The following is a 23,959-nucleotide window of genomic DNA, read 5'->3' as shown; positions in this document are numbered from 1 at the left end:
TTGGTAGGCTTCTGGATCCGCCCCCGGAGAGGAGGGCAAGGCCCTATTAAAAGATCTCAGCTCCGCGCTATCCGGGTCAGAGGCTTGAGTCTAAGGCATAGAGTGTATCATGTTGAAGATGAGCGGGTGGCAGCGACAGAGGCAAAATCAGAGCCGGAACCTGAGGAGAGAGGCGAGTACTGATTCCCCCATCTACCTTTTACCCTCCCATCCTCGTGAACACCAGTTGTCACCTTAAAGTTAGGGCATCCGCTCTTAAGGATGTGGTCCCACACCCTCCGCAATGAAGTGAAGTGACCGTCCGGGGGAGGGATGAGAAGCCTTCATTCAGAAGTAGTGCTTACAGACTCCTCTTCCTTCGCACGACAGCAGCATCCCACCACTGCCCGGAGCATAGGCCTTACTCTGTGTTCAGGGAAGGGGCCCCAGCTGCCCTAGGAAGATTTTTTCTCTCCCGTTGCAGACCCCAGGCCTCCTCGTTAGGCCTGCCGGGTGGGAGGCGGGGCAACAGGACACATCCCCGCGCCGAGAAGGCTGGTTGACAGTGGTTCAGGCCGCTACCGCCACTTTGCCACTAGCGTCCTCCCCCACCCCCACCCCCAATCCTGTCTTAGCCGCAGCGTCTCAGGGCCAGCATAGCCACGTCAGTAGATGGGGCTTTTGGACCCTCCACAGGACATTTTTTCTGCACCCTTGCAGAGGAGAGAATCTTAAAAGAGACCGACACAAGCCTTTGGGAAGAGGGATGTCGATGGACGGGGAGCAGAGATGAGTTTTCCTTTTCCCCAGAGGTCCCTAAGCCTTCTGCAGAAGAGAGCATCCTGGATCTTTTAAGTGTAGGAAGCCATTTGGAGGTCTCCCCAGTGGATTGTCCTTCCCCTGGGATTGGTCCTTGCCTCTTTCCCCTTGTCCTGTCTCCAGCTAATCTCTGTGTAACCATTGCATCAGGTCAGCCCCCTGCTTGGCTCTGCAGCCCTCTGGCCCGGGGCTCCACTGATGATGAAAGCTATGTCCCACACACTGGAAAGCAAGGAGGGTTCTCCAGGGAGGACAGCCCTGTACAGAAGCACTGAGGACGATATTGCATCTACAGTCCCCAGGGATAGGCAGCTGCTGCTCTGCCTCTGGACTTCGTCCTCCTTTCCCTATGAGAGATTGGGGACATTTATCCATTGATTCCTAACAAATACTTAACCAGCACCTACTATGCTGGTTAAGTTTGGGACCCAGCATTTATCCGTGAACAAGAGAGAAAAAAATCTCTCCTCTCACAGAGCTTACATTTCAGTGGGAAGAGGCATACAGTAAGCAAACATGTGCCATAGAAAAAAACTAAAGCATGGAAGGGTAGAGAATGCTGAGTGGAGGTTACAGTTTACACTGGGTGGTCAGGGATTCCCCCACTGAGGTGATATTTAAATGAAAGACCTAAAAATAGGCAAGGCAGTAAGCCATGTGGTATGTGGAAGGAAGAGCTTTCCAGGAGAAGGAATAGCAAGAGCAGAGGTCCTAAGGTGGGAGCATGCATAGTATCTTTAGGGAACAGGAGGCCAGTTGGCTGGACTAGAGTGAGCAAGACGGAGAGTGGTCAATGAGAAAAACAGAGCAAGGAAAGAGCAGATTGTGGAGGGCCTTCTAAGCCATTTTAAGGAATTTAGCTTTTAATATGTATGAAATGAGAAGGTTTTGAATAGAGGAATGACACAGCCTGACTTAAGTTTTTTTTTTGTTTGTTTTTTGCGGCCTCTCACTGTTGTGGCCTCTCCTGTTGCGGAGCACAGGCTCTGGACGCGCAGGCTCAGCGGCCATGGCTCACGGGCCCAGCCGCTCCGCGGCACGTGGGATCTTCCCAGACCAGGGCACGAACCCGTGTCCCCTGCATCGGCGGGCAGACTCTCAACCACTGCGCCACCAGGGAAGCCCTTGACTTAAGTTTTAAAAGACTCACTTTGGGGGCTGTTGTGAATAGACTCTGGGAGGGGTTGCAGAAGCAGAAACTGGGAGACCTGCAGTCAAGAGGTTTCTGCAGTCACCCGAGAGATGATAGTAACTTGATCTAGATTAGAAACAGTGGAATTGGTGAGACGTGTTTAGATTCTGGGGTTTTGAAGAATGACTCAAGAAGTTTTGCTGGTGGTTTGGATTGGATTGTGGGGTGTGAGAGGAGAGGAATCAAGGATGATACCAAGGTTTTTGGCTCAAGCTAAAGTTGCTGTATACCGAGATGGGAAAGACCTTGGAAGGAGAAGATTAGCAGGAGTTGGTCTTTGGACACATTCAGTCTGTGATGCATATTAGATATCCAAAAAGAGAATGGCAAGTCAGCAGTTAGAGCTGGAGGTCCCAGGAGAGGTCTAGACTGGAAATACACATTTGGAGGATGTCAGTGTGGGAATGGAATTAGGAAAATGCCACTTGGTTTTTTCCCTTCCCTGTGGTCCAGTCCTTACCCTGGCAGATTTGAGGACTGCCTTAAATTTAGAGAAAGCTGAGTTGGCCAGGATTTTGTTATTATGTAATCAGGACTACAAATGTCAGCAACTAAAAATAAAGGAAGTCAGGCTCTTCTCTGTCCTTAGAAATGGCTACAGGGACCAATAACTAACTATACTCTATAAGACAAGAAGTAAGGAAGGAGCAGTAGGAAGCTGGAGATAAAAGAACCTGCCTGTCTCCCCCCTTCCAGAAATGGCTAACATTTATCTTTGATCCCCACAGTGTTCCAGAAGGAAGTGTATCTTCATACATCACCACACCTGAAAGCAGGTAAACTTAACCAACCCTTTCCCAAAACCAGCTCCTAAGAATTGCTGCTTAGGCCCCCTTTACTGGGGCCCTAAGAAATTATGAAAACACCTAGAGAAGGTGGGAGAGGACGGTTTGAATCTGAGCAGGCTTTTGCTGTTAGGCCACATCCATCCTCCTGACCTGCCCCTAACAAGGTGACCAAATCACTATTCTTAGAGCATGTCCTAATTGAAAGCTGGCCCTGAGTGAGCAGTCAGGTGAGGTCTCACCACACCTCCGTCCCCACCAAGGTTAGACTGACCCAAGGACTGTTTGCCCAAGCTCCCCACACAGGAGGAGAAAGGAGCACAGATGGTCTGGTGACCGCCCCTGGACACAACCAGTGGAGTTCCCCAAGGGGGACCGAAGACTTTTACCAGGAACCCATAAGAATGCACATCCGGGCACTTGCTTCTTCACGTGCTGGGCAAAAGCAAAGATGGAATATCATTCTAGATCAGGGGTTGGTAAATTTTAAAGGGTCAGACAGTAAGTACTTTAGACGTTGAGGGCCACACAGAATAGTCTCTGTACCAACTATGCATCTCTGCTGTTGTCTCATGAAAGCAGCCGTAAACAATATGTAAATAAATGGATGTGGCTGTGTTCCAATAAACTTTTATCTACCAAAACAGACAGGCAGCAGGCCAGTGTGCCAACCCGTAGACTGACGGCTTTGTGGAGCTTCTTCCCCCACCCACTATCCTGACTATGTCCTTTCCCAGAGCCTGATCCAGCCACAGAGATGGCAGCTGAGTCACTGCCTTTCTCCTTCGGGACACTGTCCAGCTGGGAGCTGGAAGCCTGGTATGAGGACTTGCAGGAGGTGCTGTCCTCAGATGAAAATGGGGGTACCTATGTCTCACCCCCTGGAAACGAGGAGGTAAGAATGCTAGGCCTAACGCTGGTCAGGGGCTGCCCGTCCCTTCTCAGCTAATTAACACCTACTCTGCCTTTCCTCATTCCTTTGAAGGAAGAACCAAAAACCTTCACCGAGGAGCCAGGACGAGCAGCGGTCACGCGCACCTCCCAGAGCCCCAGCTCTCCGGATTCCAGTCAGAGCTCCCCGGCTCAGGAGGAAGAAGAGGAAGACCAAGAAAGACCCAGGAAACGGAAACACAGTGGCCAGTCCCCGGCACGGGCTGGAAAGCAACGCATGAAGGAAAAAGAACAAGAGAACGAAAGAAAAGTGGCACAGCTAGCTGAAGAGAACGAACGGCTCAAGCAGGAAATCGAGCGCCTGACCAGGGAAGTGGAGGCGACTCGCCGAGCCCTGATTGACCGGATGGTTAATGTGCACCAAGCATGAACGGCTGGGACCAGCACTTCCCCCTCGGGCCACTTCCGACCCTTCCTGGAAGTATCTACTGACCACCTTCTCACCAGTGCCAACGATGGACCCCTCCCACCCCCATCTATTCAGTAGGGGGAAAACTTAGGGTAGATGACAGGAGAGGGTCTCGGCATGTATATAGAGATTGTACATTTATTTATTACTGTCCACATCCATTAAAGTGACTTTCTAGGAGCCAAGTTCTCACTTTCACTTTTTCTTCTTGCCTTTAGGGGTTTCAAGGGGTTTCCCCTCAGCTAGAGCCAACTGTTTCTTCAGATCCAAGAGTTTAGCCACCTCTGCAGCAACCTGGTTCTTGTCTGCCTTTTGTGCTTTCAATTCCCGGACAATGTTGCCCTAAGAGAAGAGGGGATGGGGGAATCACAACAGTGAGACCAGAAATGACCTATTTAGGATTCAGCTTTTCCAGCCTCCCATAGGGCTTAAGCTCCGTACCTGCTTGGTCACTTCATCCATCAGCACTTGTATCTGCTGTGGTCCAGCTGTTGTCATAGTCTCTACAGCTGCTGGCTTGGGGGATGCTTTTGCCTTGAGATCAACAACAGAGTTAGCACCTGCTACCATATACATCCCCTGACCTCAAGTTTTATATAACATCTCAGGGGGAAAGTGATTACCTTTAATGACAAGGACTCTTCTAGCTAAGACAGGAAAGAAAAATGAAGTGAGGAAGCAGCAGGGCCAATAGATGGAAAGAGGGATGAGTGAGGGCTACTGGAGGATGCTAACTGTTGGTGGGTGAGGCACAGTCTTTAGCTTTCTCACCTGGCCCCCGCTGAAGCGCTGCCTCAGACTTTCAATCTGGTCATTTTCCAGTTTTTGGAACAAGGGACTGACCTGTGAAAAAAAGAATTCCAGAATCATTCACTGATTAGGTATAAACTCTACCAGACTATATAGAGGGCCTCTCCACCCCAACTTCTGACATTTAGGAACTCAGTGGTCCAGAAAAAACACTCTTACAGAGTGTAACACTGAGCAAATACCTGCTGATTTCAGTAAAGAATCCAGAAAAAGCATTCACTAGGGTCAAAAGTTATTTAAACTATTTAATGATGCTAGGTTGATGCAAAAGCTTAGAGGTGTACATACTTTTATCCCCTTGTGTTGAGGAAATGGTTACTTTGTATTCTCCCTGCCCCTTGGGTCCTGGCATGAAGGACAGTGAGGATACGTGAGCTACAGAAAACACTGGGCTTGTAAACCAATACTAAGGGCTTTATATTAGAAACAAGCCTAAGTGAAGAGTGGGGATGAGTGGGGAAGGGGTTCGAATAGCTATGAGAGTCTCATGCCCAAAGTTAAGTTCTTCCCTGACCCCTCCCCAGAGGCTGCTTGGCAAAAGCAGGAATTTTGAGAGAAGCTGGCTCTTTCAAATCTAGAGACCTACTGTGCCAATCTGGTGTCCTGCTGGTAAGGTGCACAGGAAGTTTGTGAGCAGGATGCTGCAGGCTGGAGGTGGGAGCTGCAGCTGGGCCTGGATGGTAGCACTAACCGTGGGCATGTAAGGCTGGAGCATGATGGACAGCAAGGCAGCTATATTCACTGCCAAGCCTGTCACTGTCCCTGCCCGCTGTCTGAGGAAGAAAAGATATTAGTCACGACCCCCAGGAGGACGTAGCCTACCAGCCACTTTATTCCTAGAGCCAACCGTACCTCCTTACCTACCTGTCAGCCTCGCTGCCTTTAATCCGCTTCCAGGGCTCGTTCACCTGAATGTACTGGTTGCCATGGCGAGAGATGGTGAGGATACTGCGTAAGGCATCCCGGATCCTGGGAAGGAAGGATGCAGGCCAAGGTGTAAGGTTCTGGGGGGACCAGTATGGGGCTCTCAACATGCCAGCAGATCACTGAGTTGAGACAGAGGTATAGCTACTTACCGAACCTTCTCTAGCAGCTGGTGATAATGCTGGAGCTCCAGGGTGACATGGGCCAGCAGGCGCCGATCATCAGAGGTGAGCACCATCTCAGGCACAAAACCCCCAAAAAACTTAGACACAAACATCCCAGCTCTGGATGGGAGGAGGGCAGGAGAGGGGAGAGAAAAGAGAAGTTACTGCCCAGTCTCCTTAGAGAAATTTGACACGATTTTCATAATTCTGCATTTTCTCAGAACTGAAACCACCAGGCTCCCTCAAGCTGGAAGGCAAAACTTAACAAATTAATTCCTTATTCTCCCTCTCCCGTAAGAATATGAGTCTGCACATAACAGACGTTTTATATACAGATATCCCTTATATAAAGGGAACTAATAAAGTTAAGCAACCGTTTATTTTTAAGAAGTTAAAAACTCAAAATGATCACGTTGAAATATGCATTAATTGCTACCAAACAAATAAATCCTCTAGTAGGGACTATCTGTTCAATGTGGTTAATGAGCAAACCTGAAAGCGTGTGTAGCCATGGAGGATATTTCTTTAGGTTGCAGAGTAGCTGAGATAGGGACCGATAATGGAATGTGAGCCTGAAGTAAGAAAACTGAAAAGTACAGCAGAAGTCTCCTACCCCTATGCTAAAATAACCCCCTTCCTCAGCCAAACTTTTCAGTGGTCTGCAAGTGAACCTTTTTGCTAGGAAAAAACACATTTCCAATTCTACAAAGAACATTAATAAGAAAATAATTCACAAAAATTCACTTTGTGACCAACTCTGCTAAATCACATCTCTACAACTAACTCGCACCAAGCATACGTGGCCTACTAGCCCCACCCCAGGCTCATCTGCTGACTCTCACCCCTCACCAGGTCCCACCTGTTGATGAAGTTGCCCAGATTGTTAAGCAGCTCAGAATTATTCTTGAGCAACATGTCTGTCCAGGAAAAGGCACTGTCCTGACCCTCAGGCCGAATGTACAGCAGATAGAAGCGCCAGATGTCAGCAGGGATCCCTGTGTCCTGGGCCATGTCCCCAAACACTCCTACACCCCGGCTCTTAGAGAATTTCCCATCCTCGTAATTCAGGTATTCTGGACAGAGAAGGAGAATGAGAACCATCTGTTCAAATCATGTCCTTCCTCGTGGGATGAACTGGGAGATTGGGATTGACAAATATACACTAATATGTATAAAACAGATAAGAACCTGCTGTATAAAAAAAAAAAATCATGTCCTTCCTCTCTGACCCACTAACTCTTCTTTCCTCTCCCTCAACCTCAGTTCTAGAGTAGCTGGCCTGCACAGAACTTGGGAGATCCTTCCTCTGCATTCTGGTCTTCTGTTTACTTCTACCCATTACAAAATTTAGCTTTGGACTTTTGCTCTCTTCAGGTTGTTTCCTTTTCCTTTTTTTTTTTTTTTTTTTTGCAGTATGCGGGCCTCTCACTGTTGTGGCCTCTCCTGTTGCGGAGCACAGGCTCCGGACGTGCAGGCTCAGTGGCCATGGCTCACGGGCCCAGCCGCTCTGCGGCATGTGGGATCTCCTGGACCGGGGCACGGACCTGCGTCCCCTGCATCGCCAGGCGGACTCTCAACCACTGCGCCACCAGGGAAGCCCTTGTTTCCTTTTCTGCATTGAGCTTCCATGTTCTAATTGTTTCCTATTCCATCTCAACTCCTAACTCAAGACCTAGCACCTCTCCAGGAGTTTCTTCCAAGTACTGTCTTGGCCCTCATTCCCTAAGAACATCCCCCTCTCCAATCTCCCAGGGTACCTGTAGCAATGAGGTGGCTGACCAAAGTGTAGTTGTCCTCAGCTCCTAGGGCTGAACAAGGAAAGACTAAGCCGTGGAAGGGAACATTGTCTTTGGCCATGAACTGATACAGGCTCACCTATGGAATATAATTGGGAGACAGAGCTCCTGACATCCTCTTCAAAGGCCCAAGAAAGATCAGCTACCCACCCCTAACCACCCCCACTATACACGCACCCTCCCCAGGTCTTTGACAGGCTAACAAAGAACTGCTCACTTGTTCTGGGTTCTTCCACCATTTCTCCCACTGGTCTGTGTAGTTGGCTGTGATGGACAGGTAGCCAATGGTGGCATCAAACCAGACATAGAATACCTGGAGGGTCAGGAGGGAGGAGACACAGTAAGATGCAAGAACACTGGGAAAACCTTGCCAACCCAAAGCCTCAGACTGAATCAAGACACAATCAAGTCTGTTCTGCTAGCCCAGGGTTTCAATCCCAAGGCTGAATAATATGAGATATGAATAAAGCATAGCGTTTTTACCTTGTCCTCAAAACCTACTAAGGGCACAGGGGTTCCCCACTTGAGGTCTCGGGTTATGCAGCGTGGCTTGAGGCCATCCCGAAGCCAAGAACGAATGATGAACCGGGCGTTAGGTGTCCAGTCACTGCCAGGCAACGTCTTCTCCAACCACTCCTCCAGCGGCTTTCCCAACTGAGACAGCAGAGAAGCACAGAGAGCTGGTTTAGGACAGTCGCATGTGTGGTCACCATAAGGATAAATACGTACAACCATTTTGGAGTAGTTTGGTGATATATAATTAAAATTAAGGATTCATGACTTTGCCATAGCAATTCCACTTCTAGGGATTTTTTTCAACAGAAATATTCACATAAGTGTGTACAGATGTGTTTATAAAGAAGTGCACAGTTCACCACAGCAAAAATTAAAACTAATTCATTTGGTTCTGTAGAATTTAAAGAAATATGGTATATCAACATAATGAAATACTTATAAGCCCTTTAAAAAGAGTGAGGAAGACCTGTATGTACTGATATGTAAAGATCTCAGAAATACATTAAATAAACTGCTAAACAGTAACATATGATATAATCCTATTTATAAAAATAAAGAATAGTAATACACAGATTAACATAAGGCCAAAAAATTTTTGAGGAAAACTATATCTCAGTGCTTTATTCTCACATGAGATTAAGGGGAACATCCACTTTTACACCATGTATTTCATTCTGAACATTTTTTTTTTTGGCCGCACTGCGTGGCTTGTGGGATCCTAGGTTCCCCGACCAGGGATCAAACCTGTGCCCCCTGCAGTGGAAGTGCAGAGTCCCAACCACTGGACTGCCAGGGAATTCCCTCATTCTGAAATTTTAAAAACAAGTGTATATCACTTCTGTAAGCAGAAAAACAAAGATAAATCTTTTGTAAGGGATGGTTCATGTGATTCATCCACATAAATACTGTAGCATCCAAAACCTGACAACACACTCTACTGGTGAGGCTCTGGGCAAACAAGTGCACACACACACTACTGGGAGGAATGTAAAATGGAATAACACCTATTGAGAAAAATTTGGCAATAACCTACATATGCATTTCTCCTGGACACAGCAAGTGATCCCTGTTAAGGAATTTATCCTGAAGATACACTTCCCACAATACAAAAATACACATGCACAAGGTTAGTCACTGCAATAGTATTTTTAACTGCAAAATACTGGAAACTACCTAAATGGCAAACACAAGAAACTGGTTAAATAAACTATGGTACCCACAGGACTTCCCTGGTGGTCCAGTGGTTAAGACTCTGTGCTCTCAATGCAGAGGGCCCGGGTTCAATCGCTGGTCAGGGAACTAGATCCCTCATGCCACAACTAAAAAAAAAGATCCCACATGCCACAACTAAAGATCCCGCATGCCGCAACTAAGACCTGGTGCAAATAAATAAATATTTTTAAAAAACAAAACAAAAAACCATGGTACCCACACAAAATGGAGTACTATGCAGCTGTTTAAATAAAACAAACAAGCCTGAGTAAGAAGGATCTCTATCATCTGATATGGAGTAATCCTGATATGGAGTCATTTCTAGAACATACTGTTAGACGGAAAAGACAAAATGCAAAAGAGTATATACAGTATGCTGTATTTTGTATAAGAGGAAATAACATACACACACACACACACACACACACACATATAGGCTTATCTTTACAAAAATAAACACACTAAGACAAAATCGGAAAACAAAGCCCATCACCTACAGGAGATGGGAGAACAAGGTAGCCTGGACAGGAAAGGGAATAAGGGAATGACACTTCTCTGCGTATACCTTTTTGCATGGTTTTGATGTTTTAGAAGCATACTGATGTTCTACATTTTCAAAAAATTAAGTTAGTAAGTATGAGGAGAGAAAAAGAACTAGAAGCAAATGAACCAAACTTATTGGCTTACTTCAGTAACACAACCACACTAAAGGGGGAAAAAACTAAGCCAGGACAATTTTGAACATATTTGATTATATACCCGCGCTTGGGGGGGAAGGGGCAGGACTGCCAATAAACCCTAAACTCATCTTAGTAGGTTTTTTGATAGTGGTATGGGTGAAGCAATTCTGAAATTTTTAGGTGTATTGTAGAATCGAGCAAATGAGTAAATAATGTTGTTGGGAACCAGAGTACTTACTGTTTGGAAGAAGGGAAATAAAAATATGAGATGAGGGAAAGTGAGGAAGAACCCCATGGGGCTGGCCTGGTATTTCAGGTGTCAGTGTGAACCCAAAACAAATGCCTAACTCTCTGCTGACAGGGCCTAGAAGCAAAGACATCTCAGTAGCAATGAGCACACTTAAATCTTGGTCTCTAACACTGTTACCTACTTAAAAAAAAAGAAACAGGGCTTGGTAGAGAAATGGTTGAATCCCAGACTGGAACAAGATGAATCTAGAATATCCTGCTATGCTAGAAAATAAGGAAGTGCTTAAAAAATGATGGGAGACCTCAGAAACACCCAGAGAAACAACCTTGAATAGACTCCCATTGGCCAAATAAGGGACAATTCGAATATGAAAATTATTTAGGACAGGAATCAATTATAAACCACTGAAAAAAATTGGCATCCATGAGTTGACACTGATAATAAATGAAATAAATGAATGAAGGAGAAGGGTAAATGTGGAGGGAGTGGCAGAGTTGGCAAATCTTAACAAAAACTGGTTCAGGTAAGAATGATTAAATAAATGGATGCTAAATTTAGAGGGAACCTTTCAATGAAGAGCAAAGTACTTGCATGGTCTTAAAGTGTATTCCCACAGACTGCTTATAAGTTGCAAAGGGGAAAATATTAATTGTACAGTGGAGAAGCTGGGTAACACCCTGATTGAGCAAAATTAACATCACCAATGAGGCGGAAATGGCCATGATGTGAAAGAACAAAGTATCATTTTGGAAAGAACAAAGTATCATCTGGAAAGAACTAAGTATCATCTGGAAAGAACAAAGTATCATTTATGTAGTATTCCAGCTGAGGATGCATAACCTGAATCTAGCCATGAGGAAAACAGCCAACAAATCCAAAATGAATACTCTATTTTAAAAGGGGGAATCAGGGCCTATAATTATTAAAAACTGTTAATGTCATAAAAGATAAAGAAAGGCTGAGGAACTGTTTCAGATTAAGGGAAACTAAAGAGACAGAAAAACTAAATGCAATACATGATCCAGAACCAGATTCTACACTACAGGAAAAATGATGCTAGAAAGGATATTAATGGAATAGTTGGCAAAACTGGAATATGGCTGGTAGATCACACAACTATATCAATGTTAAATTTCCTGAAGTTGTTAACCATACTGTGGTTATGCAGGAATATGTCTTTTTTCTTAGGAAACACACAAGGCAGCATTCAAGAGTAAAGAGGTTATATAAGTACACATGCATACATGTATGAGAGAGAGAATAAGCTAAACCAAATGGAGCAAAATCTTAACAGCCACTGAATCTGGGTAATGGGTACATGAGGTTCTTCTGGGTAAAGAACATGAGGTTTTTTGTTCTAGCAACTGCTTATTCTTGCAACTCTTTTTGCAAGCTTGAAATTATTTCCAAATAAAAAGTTTAAAAGGAAAAAAAAAAGCAGCAAATCCACTAAAGTGAAAAATTGGTTAAGACACATTGTGAAGTAAAAGAAAGAAAGCAGACTGAAGAATATGAATGCCATGATCTAATTTGTATTAAGGAGAAAAAAAAGGCATAAGAATACTTTCATGTGCAAGGTGCTACAAAGGAAAATCAGCAGTAGTAAATATCTCTTGGCAGATGGGCCTGGACCTTTCACTTTGTGCCCTTTTCCTGTTACATCTTTTAACCTTAAGCATGTTAAGTATAATTTTAAAATGGAAATTAAAAATATATGAGGGTGATTTGGTACAAATTTGCCTCTGCCTGTGGCTGAGGCAGAGGGGGCAGAGGAGGCCATGCAGACTGGTTGAGGGAAAGGCCCACTCACCTTAGGCAGGTCCAGAAACAGGTGCCGAGAGGATTTCACCACAGGGCACGACCGGCAGACTTTACACTGAGGCTTCTGTGAAGGGAAAGTCAAGAGAAGGGGTGACCCAAGGTAGGACAGTCAGGATCAGGCTGCATGCCAGGAGCTTTCCAGGAGAGGGGGGAGGCACAGAGAGATGAGGTCCCCCGTCTGGCACCGAGCTTAGCCTCACGCTCACACCCCGCCAACTCACGAACTACTTACTTGGGTCTTCTCTGAACTTGCAGACTCAGGTTTGCATAGCACAACATTTGCTACTCAGAGTTTCACATCTGTGTCCTTTCACTCCAAAGAATAGGAAAAAGCATTCTCTGAGCACAGGCTAGACCCAGAGCCCTGCACTGTACGCAGCTGTGTGAGGAGCAGAAAGAGCAACGAAGAGAAGACACACGGTTCCTCTCCTTGAGGAAGTTACAATCAATCAGGGAGAGAGGGCTTGCATGAGAAACAAGCACAGGCTTTCACACGGCAAAATGTCAAGAAATACTCATTTTCATGGCACAACTTGACTATACAAACATTGAAGGATGATGGCGAAAGGAGTAAACAGGCGGAGCTAACCAATGAAAGCTTCTGAATGAGTTTTGATCTGGGTTTTTGAGCTCTCAGTACCTCTCTCCTGAACTCCACATGCCTCTATCAACTGCCTACCTAACATCCCTCCTTGGATGTCTAAGGAGGCACCTCAAACTTAACAAACCCAAATAGTATCACTGAATTCCACAGGAAAGCTCTTCTTCACCCAATCTTGCCTGTGTTCATAGTTAGTACTACCATCCGCCCAAGCTGCTCAAGCTAAAAGCATACAAGTCGTCATTCTCTTGACTTCTCTATCACCCCGAATTGCAGTCTATCCAGTTCTATAGAGTCTGCCTCCAAAACATATCTCAAATCCTTCCCCCCTCCCACCCCGCTATTTCTACTGCTATTAACCTAGTCCAAGCTATCGTCATCCCATTTCTGAGCTACCACTGGCCTCCAGACTGGTTTCCCCACCTTCTCTCTCGCTTCCCTCCTACCCATTATCCACAGAGCAGCATGCCATTCCACTCCCAGATGGCTGACTGGGCCCTGGAAATCGGGTCACTGCCTACCTCTCTGACCTTGTCTCTGACCCGACTCACTATGAGCCACACTGGCCTTTTCAATTCCCCTTTTCAGCGCTTTGCTGCCTCGGGTCTTCGCATTTCCTGGTCCTTCTGCTTGGAACACTCTTAACCCCACTCATCACCTCCTGGCTCCTTCTCATTCTTCAGTTAAACTCTCAATTCAAATGTTACTTCTGAGAGGCCTTCCCTAATCACCCAGCTCAACTCTTCCCCCAGAAGTCACCCTCCACCACATCTTCCGGGCAGTTTACCCTGGAGTAACTCTATTCTATCTTTAGTGTTGGTTTCCTCCCGCACTAGATAAAAATCTGTCTTGTTCACTGCTACATCCTCAACACCTAGAACTGTGACTACCCTAAAGACTCAAAAAAGTTTGTTGAATAAATGAATGAATGAATGAACTACCAAATGAATAAACATGGAGTAGAAGTAAAGGTGGTATATATGGAAGAGAGAAAGAACTAAACAAATGCAGATCAGGTGGTATGAAGCAGGAGCAAAGGTAGGGTAATATGAACTCAACTTGTCGATTTTCCAGCACAATGCCAAGCACATAGTAAATGCTCAGTAAGTATTTATGCAGTGAACTGAGTGATGAGTTGCCAAGACAGAGTAGGAAGAGCCACTGGTGAAAGGTCTTGAATGCTAAAACAAAAATCCTATGGACAACAAGGTCCTACTGTATAGCACAGGGAACTATATTCAATAAGCTGGAATAAACCATAATGGAAAAGAATATAAAAAAGAATGTATGTATTTGTATATCTGAGTTACTTTGCTGTACAGCAGAAATTAACACAACACTGTAAATCAACTATACTTCAATTAAAAAAAAAAAAAAAAAAGGAAGAAAAAAAAGAACCTGAGGCGGACCAGACTGGGAGTCCCTTAAGATTAGAGACTGTCTCCTTCCGGGCTCCCAGGAGACCCTCCTCTCACCTTGAGCTCGATGGCATTGATGAGCTTGCCACACTTGTCACACTGGTCACCCCGGGCCTCCTCATAGCCACAGAAGGGACACATGCCCTCCACAAAGCGGTCAGCCAGGAAGCGGGCACAGTGCTCACAACGCAGTTGCTCCACAGTATCTTGCAGCACAAAACCTCGGGCCACCAACCGCTGGAAGATATCCTGGGTAATTCTGATGAGGTGAGCAAGGGACAGGGGAGGGGTGGACCGGGGGAAGTCAGAGGAAGTGGTGCGCCCCTCCCTCCTGCCACTCCACCCAGGATCCAAACCCATTCAGTCCAAGTGCCAAAGAAATCAGTCAGAGACCACTTAGTCATCTGTAGGGAGTTTACTGATGAGCCCAAACACCTCACATAAATTGCCCAACTCCCCACACGATCTCTTTCCTCACCGCTCTAGAATTTACTTTTGTAAAATACAGATCTGTTTTGTATTCTTCATTAACAAAAATCTCCAAAAGGATAATAGGACTGTTTAGTTCTTTGATATGTCCTAAAAATTAAAATTAAATCAGAGTGCTGCTAAACTGCACAGAACTCTCAGCTGGCAGCCTGTCTACTATGCAGTTTTTATAAGGACGATAATCAGGCAGAGGAAAATGAGTGTATTTGCTATAAACACAGGAGTGAGAGGGGCTGTCCTGAGACAGTGGCGGCCAGGAAGAGAAGGGAGGCGGTAGAGGGAAGGCAGGTCCTTCCCATGAGCCTAAGTCCTGTCTCTTCCCTCCCTCAGCTGCACCTTCAGCCCTGGTCAGGCTTCTGCACACAATGAATCCCTGTAATAATGCCTGGGACACATTTCAGGACAATATCCGGATATTTGGGGGTGGGGGGCGGGGAACAATCTTGGTTCCTTCTTTCTGTCTCCTAGATATTCCCACTGCTCCCACTCTCCATTTCTGCCTGATTAGAGGAAACCTACTTGGTCTGCTGTGGAGTGGTTGTCCGACCAAAAATGTCAAACGAGATATTAAACCAGCGGTAGATGTCGGCGTGGATAACATGGTACTTGTCACAGATCTCCTGGGGGGTTAGACCCTCCTCCATAGCCTTGGTCTCTGTCGCTGTACCATACTCATCTGTCCCACACAGATAGAGGGTGTTCCACTGGCGGAGCCGGGAGTACCTGGGAAGGAATGTGGTGATCATGAGGCCCCATCTCAGCCCCTCCCATGTACCCAGGATCCCTCCGGCTTCCCCCCTTGAGGCCTCCGATTCCCTTGGGGCCCACTGCTCCCTCAGGGCTTTCCCCCAGCAGCTGGCTCCACCTGGCAAAGACGTCAGCACTGAGCACACAACCGATGATGTTTCCAAGATGGGGGACATTGTTGACATAAGGGAGGGCGCTGGTGATGAGCACATTCCTCTCCCCAGCCACAGGCAACCTGGTAGGGAAGAGGAAGAGAACAGTCCAGGGAGGAGAAGAGAGGGTCAAGAGGGACCCAAAGTGCACAGAACACCCAGATGCATCTGTTCTACTGTAACAGGCTCACGTCCATCTGAAGTCTTTCCTCACACGAATCCACTGGAGCATAAACTCCCCCAAAAGCCATGAGATCCCTACGGTTGCAAATACAGGGCCTTGCCCACAGCAAGCAAGCCTCGTGTACTGCTCCTAAGAAGCCTCATTCTGACGCTGAGCTCTGTCTCTCTTTACTACCCTAAGTACTCCTTTTCCTTTAGCTCATTCCCAGGCTCCAAACTCTGGGATATTGACAACTCTCCCCAGGATCTGTCCAACCACCATCATTTGCTGACTTCCTAGACGCCAGTGCCACCCAAAAACGTGTTCCCAGCACTGACCTCTTCCCTTCTTCCCAAGTGCTATGTTAACATTACCTCTACTCACTACCTGAAATGCTTACAGCTCGCCAGCCCATACACAAGCCTTCCCAAGTCCTCTCATATCCCTTGACTCTTCCCTCCCTAACCCGTATCTGTCACTTCCTCACGGCCTGACTCAAACCAGCAGGAACCAGCCATTGCCTTCATAGCCACCCTCTCCTCCCCACTTTCCCAGGATCATTCCTAGTCATGTCACTCAATCTGCTGTCGGAAGTCACTCGGTCTGCTCTTCTCTTTTCACGCTTCATCACCAGTGAAAGCTCAGCTGCACACGTCTTGTATTCACCCCCCTCCCTGGCACTGACACCTCACCAGGTTTCCTTTCATCTTTCCAATCATTCTTTTTTCAGTTTTAATATTTTTTTTTATTGAAGTATAGTTGATTTACAATGTTGTGTTACTTCCAACCATTCTTAATCTACAATTGCTGACTACCATCACTTACCGTGTCCTTCAACCCTGGGCATCCTGCGAGCTCACCAAGTCCCATAATCTCTTCTGCTAATAGAGACTCCAATGATTCCCTCATGTTAACCTTACCCTTCTTCCCAGCTGCATGCTATATATCCAGTTAGATGTTCCATCTACTTCCTGGAACATTTTACAGCTCATTTCCTTGAGAAAGATCTCACTGTTTTCTCCTGGATTAACTCACTTTTCTCCCCATGACTGAATACCATAGTTTTCTCTGAAATCCAGCTTAGAAATCAGCTCCTTCAGGAAAGCCTTTCTTTACTGGCAACCGGCCTTCCACCCAGTCATCCTTGTATCCCGAGTCCATAAGCATCTTGTACCACACATTCTGTGGTGCTCCTTTTCTGTCACCTTGTAACGTCTCTCTCATCTTGAGTGTGCTTACTACGGTGGCAGATATGCACCACCACAGAGTACGCCCAGGGTTCTGCCCTCAAGAGGGTTACGTTCTATCAGACAACTTCTAACTGGATCAGTGCGATGAGGGGTACAAAGTGCCCAAGGAGCTCGAAGGAAGGCAAGTATCTCCGGCCTAAGACTAAGACTTCACAGAGGCAGAACTACTTGAGTTGGCCCTCGAGAATGGGTGGGAATTTGCCTGATCAAGACACTGGGGATGCTCCATATAATTTCTTACAACTGCATGTGAATCTACAATTATCTCAAAATAAAAAGTTAAATTTAAAAAAAAAATAAAAAAAAAAAAGACACTGGGGATGTCCTTCAGTCAGAAGGAAAAGCACAGAAGATAGCCTGGTTTGGCTCTAGGGTCTTTAGTCAATTGTCTCCTCCTCTAAGTACACATTTAAACATGTTAGCCTGTATAAACACCTGAGAAAAATCTATCTCCTATTCTTTATTACCTTTAAAACAATCCTCAACAGGTACTCAAAAGAAATACTCAAAATCAGTGAATGAACAAACTTTCATTAATTCATTCAAATTTTATCATAATCTACCAAATGCTTGGCCCTGTGCTAGAAAATGTGTACCATAAAAGAAGAGAGAGGCCCTGCCTTCAATAAGCTTACAGATTAGCGAGGAGACAGACATGTAAGGAGACAATTATAGGGCTTCCCTGGTGGCACAGTGGTTAAGAATCCGCCTGCCAACGCAGGAGACACAGGTTTGAGCCCTGGCCCGGGAAGATTCCACATGCCGCGAAGCAACTAAGCCCGTACGCCACAACTACTGATCCTGGGCTCTAGAGCCCATGCGCCGCAACTACTGAAGCCTGCGTGCCTAGAGCCCGTGCTCCACAACAAGAGAAGCCACCGCAATGAGAAGCCCGCGCACCGCAATGAAGAGCCGCCCCCGCTCGCCACAACTAGAAGAAAGCCTGCGTGCAGCAATGAAGACCCAACGCAGCCAAAAATTAAAAAAAAAAAAAAGAAAAGTTTAAAAAGAGTCAATTACAACATAATATGACAATGGAAGCTCCCAGAAGATGAAGCACTTAAAACTCTCACAAGCTCTACAGAGAAAGAAATGATAGAACTGGTCTCTTGAACAACTGTACAGCAGGTAGGTAAGATGCAGGCATTCCAGGGAGAAGGAAGAGCATGGGCAAAAACAACAAGGTGTGAGAGTATATGATCTCAGCCTGCCTTCCTCTTAAAACTCATCTTGACCCAACTGCCCCTTGACTGACCAGTCTCCAGCCACTAGCCTTTTAGAAATTCCTTATAAAGAACCAAACACGATGCTTGCTCTATCTGAGACACCCTTCCCCCAGACTTACCCTTGCCTAACTCTACTCTTCTTGCAAGTCTTAGTTCCCTATTTTTTTTTTTTTTTTTGGCCATGCTGCGTGGCTTTCGGTATCTTAGTTTCCCACCCGGGGACTGAACCTGGGACCTCAGCAGTGAAAGCGTGGAGTCCTAACCACTGAACCACCAGGGAATTCCTGCAAGTCTTAGGTCAAATGCCATTTTTCTAAGTTAATCTCCTGTGATATGTTCTCATAGCATCCTGTTCTTTTCCTTCATAGTACTTACCAAAATTTATAATTACACCTTTGTGTGACAGGTTTTATTTAACTTTTAATTTTATTTTGGAGTATAGTTGATTAACAACATTGTGTTAGTTTCATGAGTGACAGTTTTTTTTAAACACCTGTCTATACCACTAGACTCAAAGTGGTATGAGAGCACAGTCTTATCTGTTTCGTTCCCCTCTGTAGACCCAGTTCCCAGCACACAGGGCCTGACAAGGAGTGGACACTTAAATCTTTATTGAACAACATGTTCAGAACTACAGACGTTTCATTTCAATGGAAAAATCTACGTATATGTGTGAATATTATCTTAGCTATCAGGAGAGTAACAGAATATGACGCTAAGCATGCAGGCAGGGGCCAGATCATGAAAGGCCTTGTGAACTACACAGAGAAACCATCTGTAGAATTCTGAAAAGGAAGGTGAGATGATAACATAGGCAGTTTTAAGCAGCCATTCTGGTGGCAGTGTGGAGCATGGGATGGCACGGAAGGAGAAGGTAAGAGATGGTGAGGCCCAATCTCAGGTAGCAGCAGTGAGGACAGGGAGAAGGGATGGATACAAGGACTCTTTAGGAGTTAGAATCAATAACCTGGTAATGGAACAAATGATACAAGCAGAGATGAGAGAAGGGTATACATAGATGACACCAAGATTTCTGGCCTGGAATTTTAGGTGGAAGGTGGGAGTCATTCACTAAGACAAGTGAATGAAGGAGAAGGAGAAGCTGGCAGGGAAGGTAATAGGTTTGGTTTTGTACACGTTGAGTTTGCAATGCCAGTGGAGGTGGAGGAATCTAGGAGATAGTCTGACAACTATGTCTGGAGCTCAGAATAGAGATGTGAACTGGAAAAAAACAGATTTAGGTGCAATCAGTAGACAGAAAGTAGCTGAAAACATGGGTGCAGATGGGACTGATGGACAGTATATCCAAAGTATTAGCCAAGATGTTGAGAGGACAGAAAATCAAAGGTCAGCAAAGAGAATTCGACAGGCAGGTATTGGCTCTATCAACAATTTCCACGTAAGAAACCAAGCCCCACTCATGTGTGCCTACTCACACTGGATTCTGCTGTGGCTGAACAGGGGGCAAGCTTTCCAGGCCCTTCTCCCAAGCAGCTACAGCCATGGCAATCTCCTCCTCAGATAGGGTAGCCAGCTCCTCCTCCTATGAAGAGTGGACAGTATCCCTCACCAGGTGAGGGGGGGGTGCGTAGAGTAAAGAACTCTTCTCCTTGCTCTCCGTGAACTGAAAAAGTTAGCAGTCATGCTCAAAGTCCCTCTCCAAGCCACCCACCACCTCACGCACTGAGGCTCTGTGGGGACCCCTCTGCTCTGTTCCAAACCTCAGGCTCATTGCTGACAGCCCTCCCCTCAAGGAAGCTGGGCTGGGGCTGCTTTTGGAGGTAGGGCCGGAGGGCCAGGGCACCCTGCTGCTTCAGCACAGTCTCTGCAGCTCGCTGACATGGCTCCTGAGAACTCAGTGTCCGGAACCAGCTGTGCAGGGCACCCAGCTCCTCTGTGGCATGGAAGAAAAGAGGCAATCAGTAAGACCAAGAATGGGCAGGCGGGAAGGGACCTCCTCCCCTTCTTCACAAAGTTTCTCCAGCTGCCTTTCCCAGTTCCCTCAGCCACCTTTCTGCTATAGCTGCCCTGTCAAGCTACACATCAAAATGGGTCCTCAATATTCTATTGCCCACTCTGTAACCCCGACACCAAGCTCCTGGGGTTGGGGCTGGTGGAGAAGTGATATGCACAGTTCTCACCAGGGAGGTATGCCGGGTCTTGGAGTAATGGATATAGTGCTCCCCACAAAACAATGTCAGCTAGAGATTCTGTCTCCTTTGTTGAGGAAAGAAAGGAAGAAGTACACAGGTGAGACACTCAGGTTCTTCCCAATTGACATAACAGTATCGTACATTTCCTAAGCACTTACTATGTGTCAAGCACTGTGCTAAGCATTTTAAATTACCTCTCTTAATCGTCACAATAACCCACTGAGGCGGACAGTAATACATTACCCTCACTTCAAAGGTGAAAAAAATGAAGTTTAAAGTGTTTTTGTGAGTTTTAAAGTTTACACTGCTAGTAAGTGGCAGTTTGGAAGTTCTGAACTCTGAATACAGTCTTCCCTCTTAATTCGTATATCATACAGCTTTTCCCAGTACCCATCTCAAGGCCCAACTCACCCCAGCCAAGAATGGACAGCTCCGACGACTCAAGCTGTGGTCAATATGAGTCAGGGCTCTCCGGACCGGGCTAAAAACATCTTCTCCCTTCTTCCCTTGGACCACTAAATAGTACAGGGCAGCGGACAAAGCTGGCTAAAATGCAGGAGACACGGGTCAGGGCAGCCATGCAGGGCAAGAGCCTGCCTGCCATTCCCCACATCTCAGTCCTACCTGCAGCTCTGTCGCTTCCCATTCCAGCCACTGGTTGGTGAGGTCATCTTGCTCCCAGCCAGATAACAGAAAGAAGTATCTACCCAGGAAGAGAGCAACAGAGGTAGAATTAAAGGGGCCCATTTGTCTAGCCCATTTCTCACCCCCCAGTGAAACAGTGGTTGTAAACAAGGCTACACAGAGGACAATAATCCCTGATTCTATTCAGCCACCTCCCTGCATCAAGAACCAGTACTGACCGACAGATTGCACTGGTGGAGAAGAGGTAGTTGCCACTATCCAGTTGCAAGACAGGAACCTTAGGCCGGGTCAGGAACGGGACCACACACTCTGACCCGGGAGAGGAAGATGGGTGAAAAACAGAGAAAAGAAAAGAAATGCTTTGTCAACTTAGAGGGACAACTTTACGGCGGGGGGGGGGGGGCGGGGGGGGGATGGGCAGTCTCACGGAGAGGGTCCAGGATAGGAGCACTGAAAGGGGGTGGGTCCAGAATGAACTGGAGAGACCAGCAGGTGTTCAGCTGAGACGGCCAGCTGGAAACAACAGATGGGGACTGCAGCGAGGAGGTGGTGGTACTGGGGTAGTGCTGCAGCCAAGAAGTGGAACAACTGAAAGTAATCAGGATATCTGAGACTGATCTGAGCTACAGTGGGAGAACAAAATTAAGAGAACTGGGAGGACTGACAAGAGAACCACTTAAGAGTCACCCAAACAGATGGCTGGGAATGAGAAGAGGTAAACCGAAGAGAGTATGTGTGTCTCTGTGTGCTTAGGAAAGGAAAGCAGGGTTTCCTAAGAACGACAAAGGAGAACCTGGCGGTTATCATGTGAGTGACGTGTGGTGGGGGGGTTGCCTGATAGGGGTGGGAGAAGGTTGGAAAAGGGAAAGAGGTTCACTAGAGTGAGGCGAGGTCCTGGAAGAGGAAGGAGGGGAGGCAAGAGAAGGGTACATTGAGGGTAATTAAGGGAAGTGACGGATGAAAGGTACGACTGGGAAGAAAGAGGGGATGGGGCGCCCAAGGATAATGCGGGAGAAGGTTGACGGGAGTGCGTGACGGGGGCGGGGTTGACGAAGACAACTGTAGGGTGGTCGTCGGCGTGTTTTCAGTCCCGCCCGGCTCATCCACCACCCACCAGCAGCAGCAGACTACCTTCCGGGCCTACAGTGCTGATAAGCAGCTCCGCTCTGCCCTGGGCCCTCCCGGCGGCGGCCAGCACGGGCAGGCTCCCCGGGGCGCCCTCGCTCACGAACAACCTCATTTCGCCGCGGATCCCACGCTGATGCAACCGGAACCGGTCTCCCGCCAGTGGGATGAGCGACCGCCGCGAAGCACGCCGGGAAATGGAGTTCCGAATGTGGCCTTTCCCCCGGCCAGACTCCCGGAAAGTAGACTATTTCTCCCATCATGCAACACTAGGAAACAGGAAAAGAGTGTCATAGAGACGGAGAGGCAGTAGATACTGTGCCAGAGCAGCACTTTTTTGGTGGGAGGGCCGAGGAGACCTTTATGTGTGGGGCTCGGCGCGCTTTAATCCTGTAACGCAGCCCACGGGCGGTGACGGAAACCGAGGACCCCAGTCATCTTGCTGAAGTGGCGACGTAATGATAGCGGCTGTTCGCAATGGCTGACTCTCGATTCGAGTTCATAAGAATCAGAGTTTTAGAGTTGAGAGTTATGATAAACTTACGTTAGTGACACAATAAAAATTAGGATACATATCCTATTAACAAAAAAGAATGTGACTATTAAATATTGATTTAATACCATTCTAAAGCGCATATGCAGCCAGGCAATCTCATTTAAAGGGAAGGGAGCATGTAAAGGAAAAAGGTAAGTTGAGGCGGAGTAAGAAGGCTAAGAGTTTGTCAATAAATATACGTTATTCAAGGAAGCACGTATCAGTAATTGAGAAAGGGACCCTTCTTAATCATCTTTGTATACCTTTAAGATTAATTAATACCTAATTGTACTTATGAGCTGAGGTACAGAGAGGTTACTTTGTGCTATACAATGCATTGAAGATACGATTATTCACAAAATAGATATAGGCTTCTGCCTTAGCGGAGCTCACAGACTTCCTGGGAAGTCAGAAAGTCAAATAACCTTTAACGTGTCATGAAAGTTATAATGTGGGAATGTGAAATCTGCTGTAGGGTCTCCTAGTTAGGACCCCTACCCGACTCTAAGGGGTTAAGAGAGGCCTTCTTGTGCAAATGGCCTTTCAACTGAGACCTAGCTGATGAGAAAGAGTTAGCCTGGTGGAGGTTGGTAGGAGTGGGGAAAGGAAGTGTTTCAGGCAGAGGAAACAACTTATGCAAAGGACCAGAGACCTCAATGCTGTTTAGGAATGTGAGGAAGTAGTGTGTGGCTGGAGTATGGAGTTTGTGGTGGGGAGTGTGAAAACACTGGGCTAAAAGGAGAAAGCCTCTGTAAACCACACTGTAAAATTTGGACTTTACTCTGAGGAAAATGGGAAGCCTTTGAATGGTTAAGTCAGGGGAGTGGCAGGCCATTTTTATGTTTTAGAAGCATCACTCTGGCTGCTGTGCCAAGAATGGACTGGAGAGGAGTAGAACTATATGCAAGGAGACTAGTTCAAAGGTCATATTTTCTGGGCTGAAAAGGACAGTAGTTGTAGGGATTAAAGGAAGTAGGCAGGTTGGAAAGATTCAGTAATCAATTAAATGTGAGTGGTGAGGAAACAAGAGAAATTAAGGTTGGCTGCCAGGTTTCTGGCATGGGCAATTGGGTACATCCTCTATGTACTCCAACAGATGATAGTATTTCCCCTATCATAGTGTTTATCACACTGTATTTTAATTGTT

At 46.5% G+C, this 23,959-nt stretch overlaps 2 protein-coding genes across 9 annotated transcripts; one reads left to right on the top strand and one right to left on the bottom strand.

Moving 5' to 3' along the window:
- The first annotated feature begins 8 nt into the window (after nucleotides 1-8).
- On the top strand, nucleotides 9-4,315 carry DDIT3 (DNA damage inducible transcript 3). 3 transcript variants are annotated; one of them, XM_004276539.4, is made up of 4 exons: nucleotides 9-172; nucleotides 2,719-2,766; nucleotides 3,513-3,670; nucleotides 3,761-4,315. In XM_004276539.4, the coding sequence occupies exons 3-4, from the start codon at nucleotides 3,533-3,535 to the stop codon at nucleotides 4,094-4,096; spliced, it is 474 nt and encodes a 157-aa protein (XP_004276587.1). In that variant the 5' UTR covers nucleotides 9-172; nucleotides 2,719-2,766; nucleotides 3,513-3,532; the 3' UTR covers nucleotides 4,097-4,315. The 3 variants fall into 3 exon arrangements, with proteins under 3 accessions (XP_004276587.1, XP_049549814.1, XP_049549813.1); XM_049693857.1 differs by lacking the exon at nucleotides 2,719-2,766; XM_049693856.1 differs by lacking the exon at nucleotides 9-172 and having other exon boundaries at nucleotides 179-2,766; nucleotides 3,423-3,670.
- Nucleotides 4,256-22,552, bottom strand: MARS1 (methionyl-tRNA synthetase 1). 6 transcript variants are annotated; one of them, XM_049693852.1, is made up of 22 exons: nucleotides 22,284-22,466; nucleotides 21,371-21,461; nucleotides 21,132-21,210; nucleotides 20,919-21,053; nucleotides 20,496-20,571; nucleotides 20,076-20,248; nucleotides 19,791-19,897; nucleotides 15,682-15,798; nucleotides 15,336-15,539; nucleotides 14,385-14,586; nucleotides 12,298-12,372; nucleotides 8,313-8,483; nucleotides 8,047-8,142; nucleotides 7,791-7,908; nucleotides 6,893-7,106; nucleotides 6,022-6,153; nucleotides 5,810-5,914; nucleotides 5,532-5,718; nucleotides 4,907-4,978; nucleotides 4,759-4,782; nucleotides 4,577-4,669; nucleotides 4,256-4,477 (listed from the first exon to the last, which is right to left on the bottom strand). In XM_049693852.1, exons 1-22 carry the CDS (start codon nucleotides 22,390-22,392, stop codon nucleotides 4,331-4,333), a joined length of 2,727 nt encoding a protein of 908 aa, XP_049549809.1. In that variant the 5' UTR covers nucleotides 22,393-22,466; the 3' UTR covers nucleotides 4,256-4,330. The 6 variants fall into 6 exon arrangements, with proteins under 6 accessions (XP_049549809.1, XP_049549807.1, XP_004276586.2 ...); XM_049693850.1 differs by lacking the exon at nucleotides 21,371-21,461 and having other exon boundaries at nucleotides 22,284-22,552; XM_004276538.4 differs by lacking the exon at nucleotides 4,759-4,782 and having other exon boundaries at nucleotides 22,284-22,464.
- Nucleotides 22,553-23,959: the final 1,407 nt, after the last annotated feature.

Source organism: Orcinus orca, chromosome 11 (assembly GCF_937001465.1).
Source record: "Orcinus orca chromosome 11, mOrcOrc1.1, whole genome shotgun sequence".
NCBI classification, from domain to species: domain Eukaryota; kingdom Metazoa; phylum Chordata; class Mammalia; order Artiodactyla; family Delphinidae; genus Orcinus; species Orcinus orca.
The sequence above is the reverse complement of the archived record's forward strand: the minus strand, read 5'-3'. Positions and strand labels throughout refer to the sequence as shown.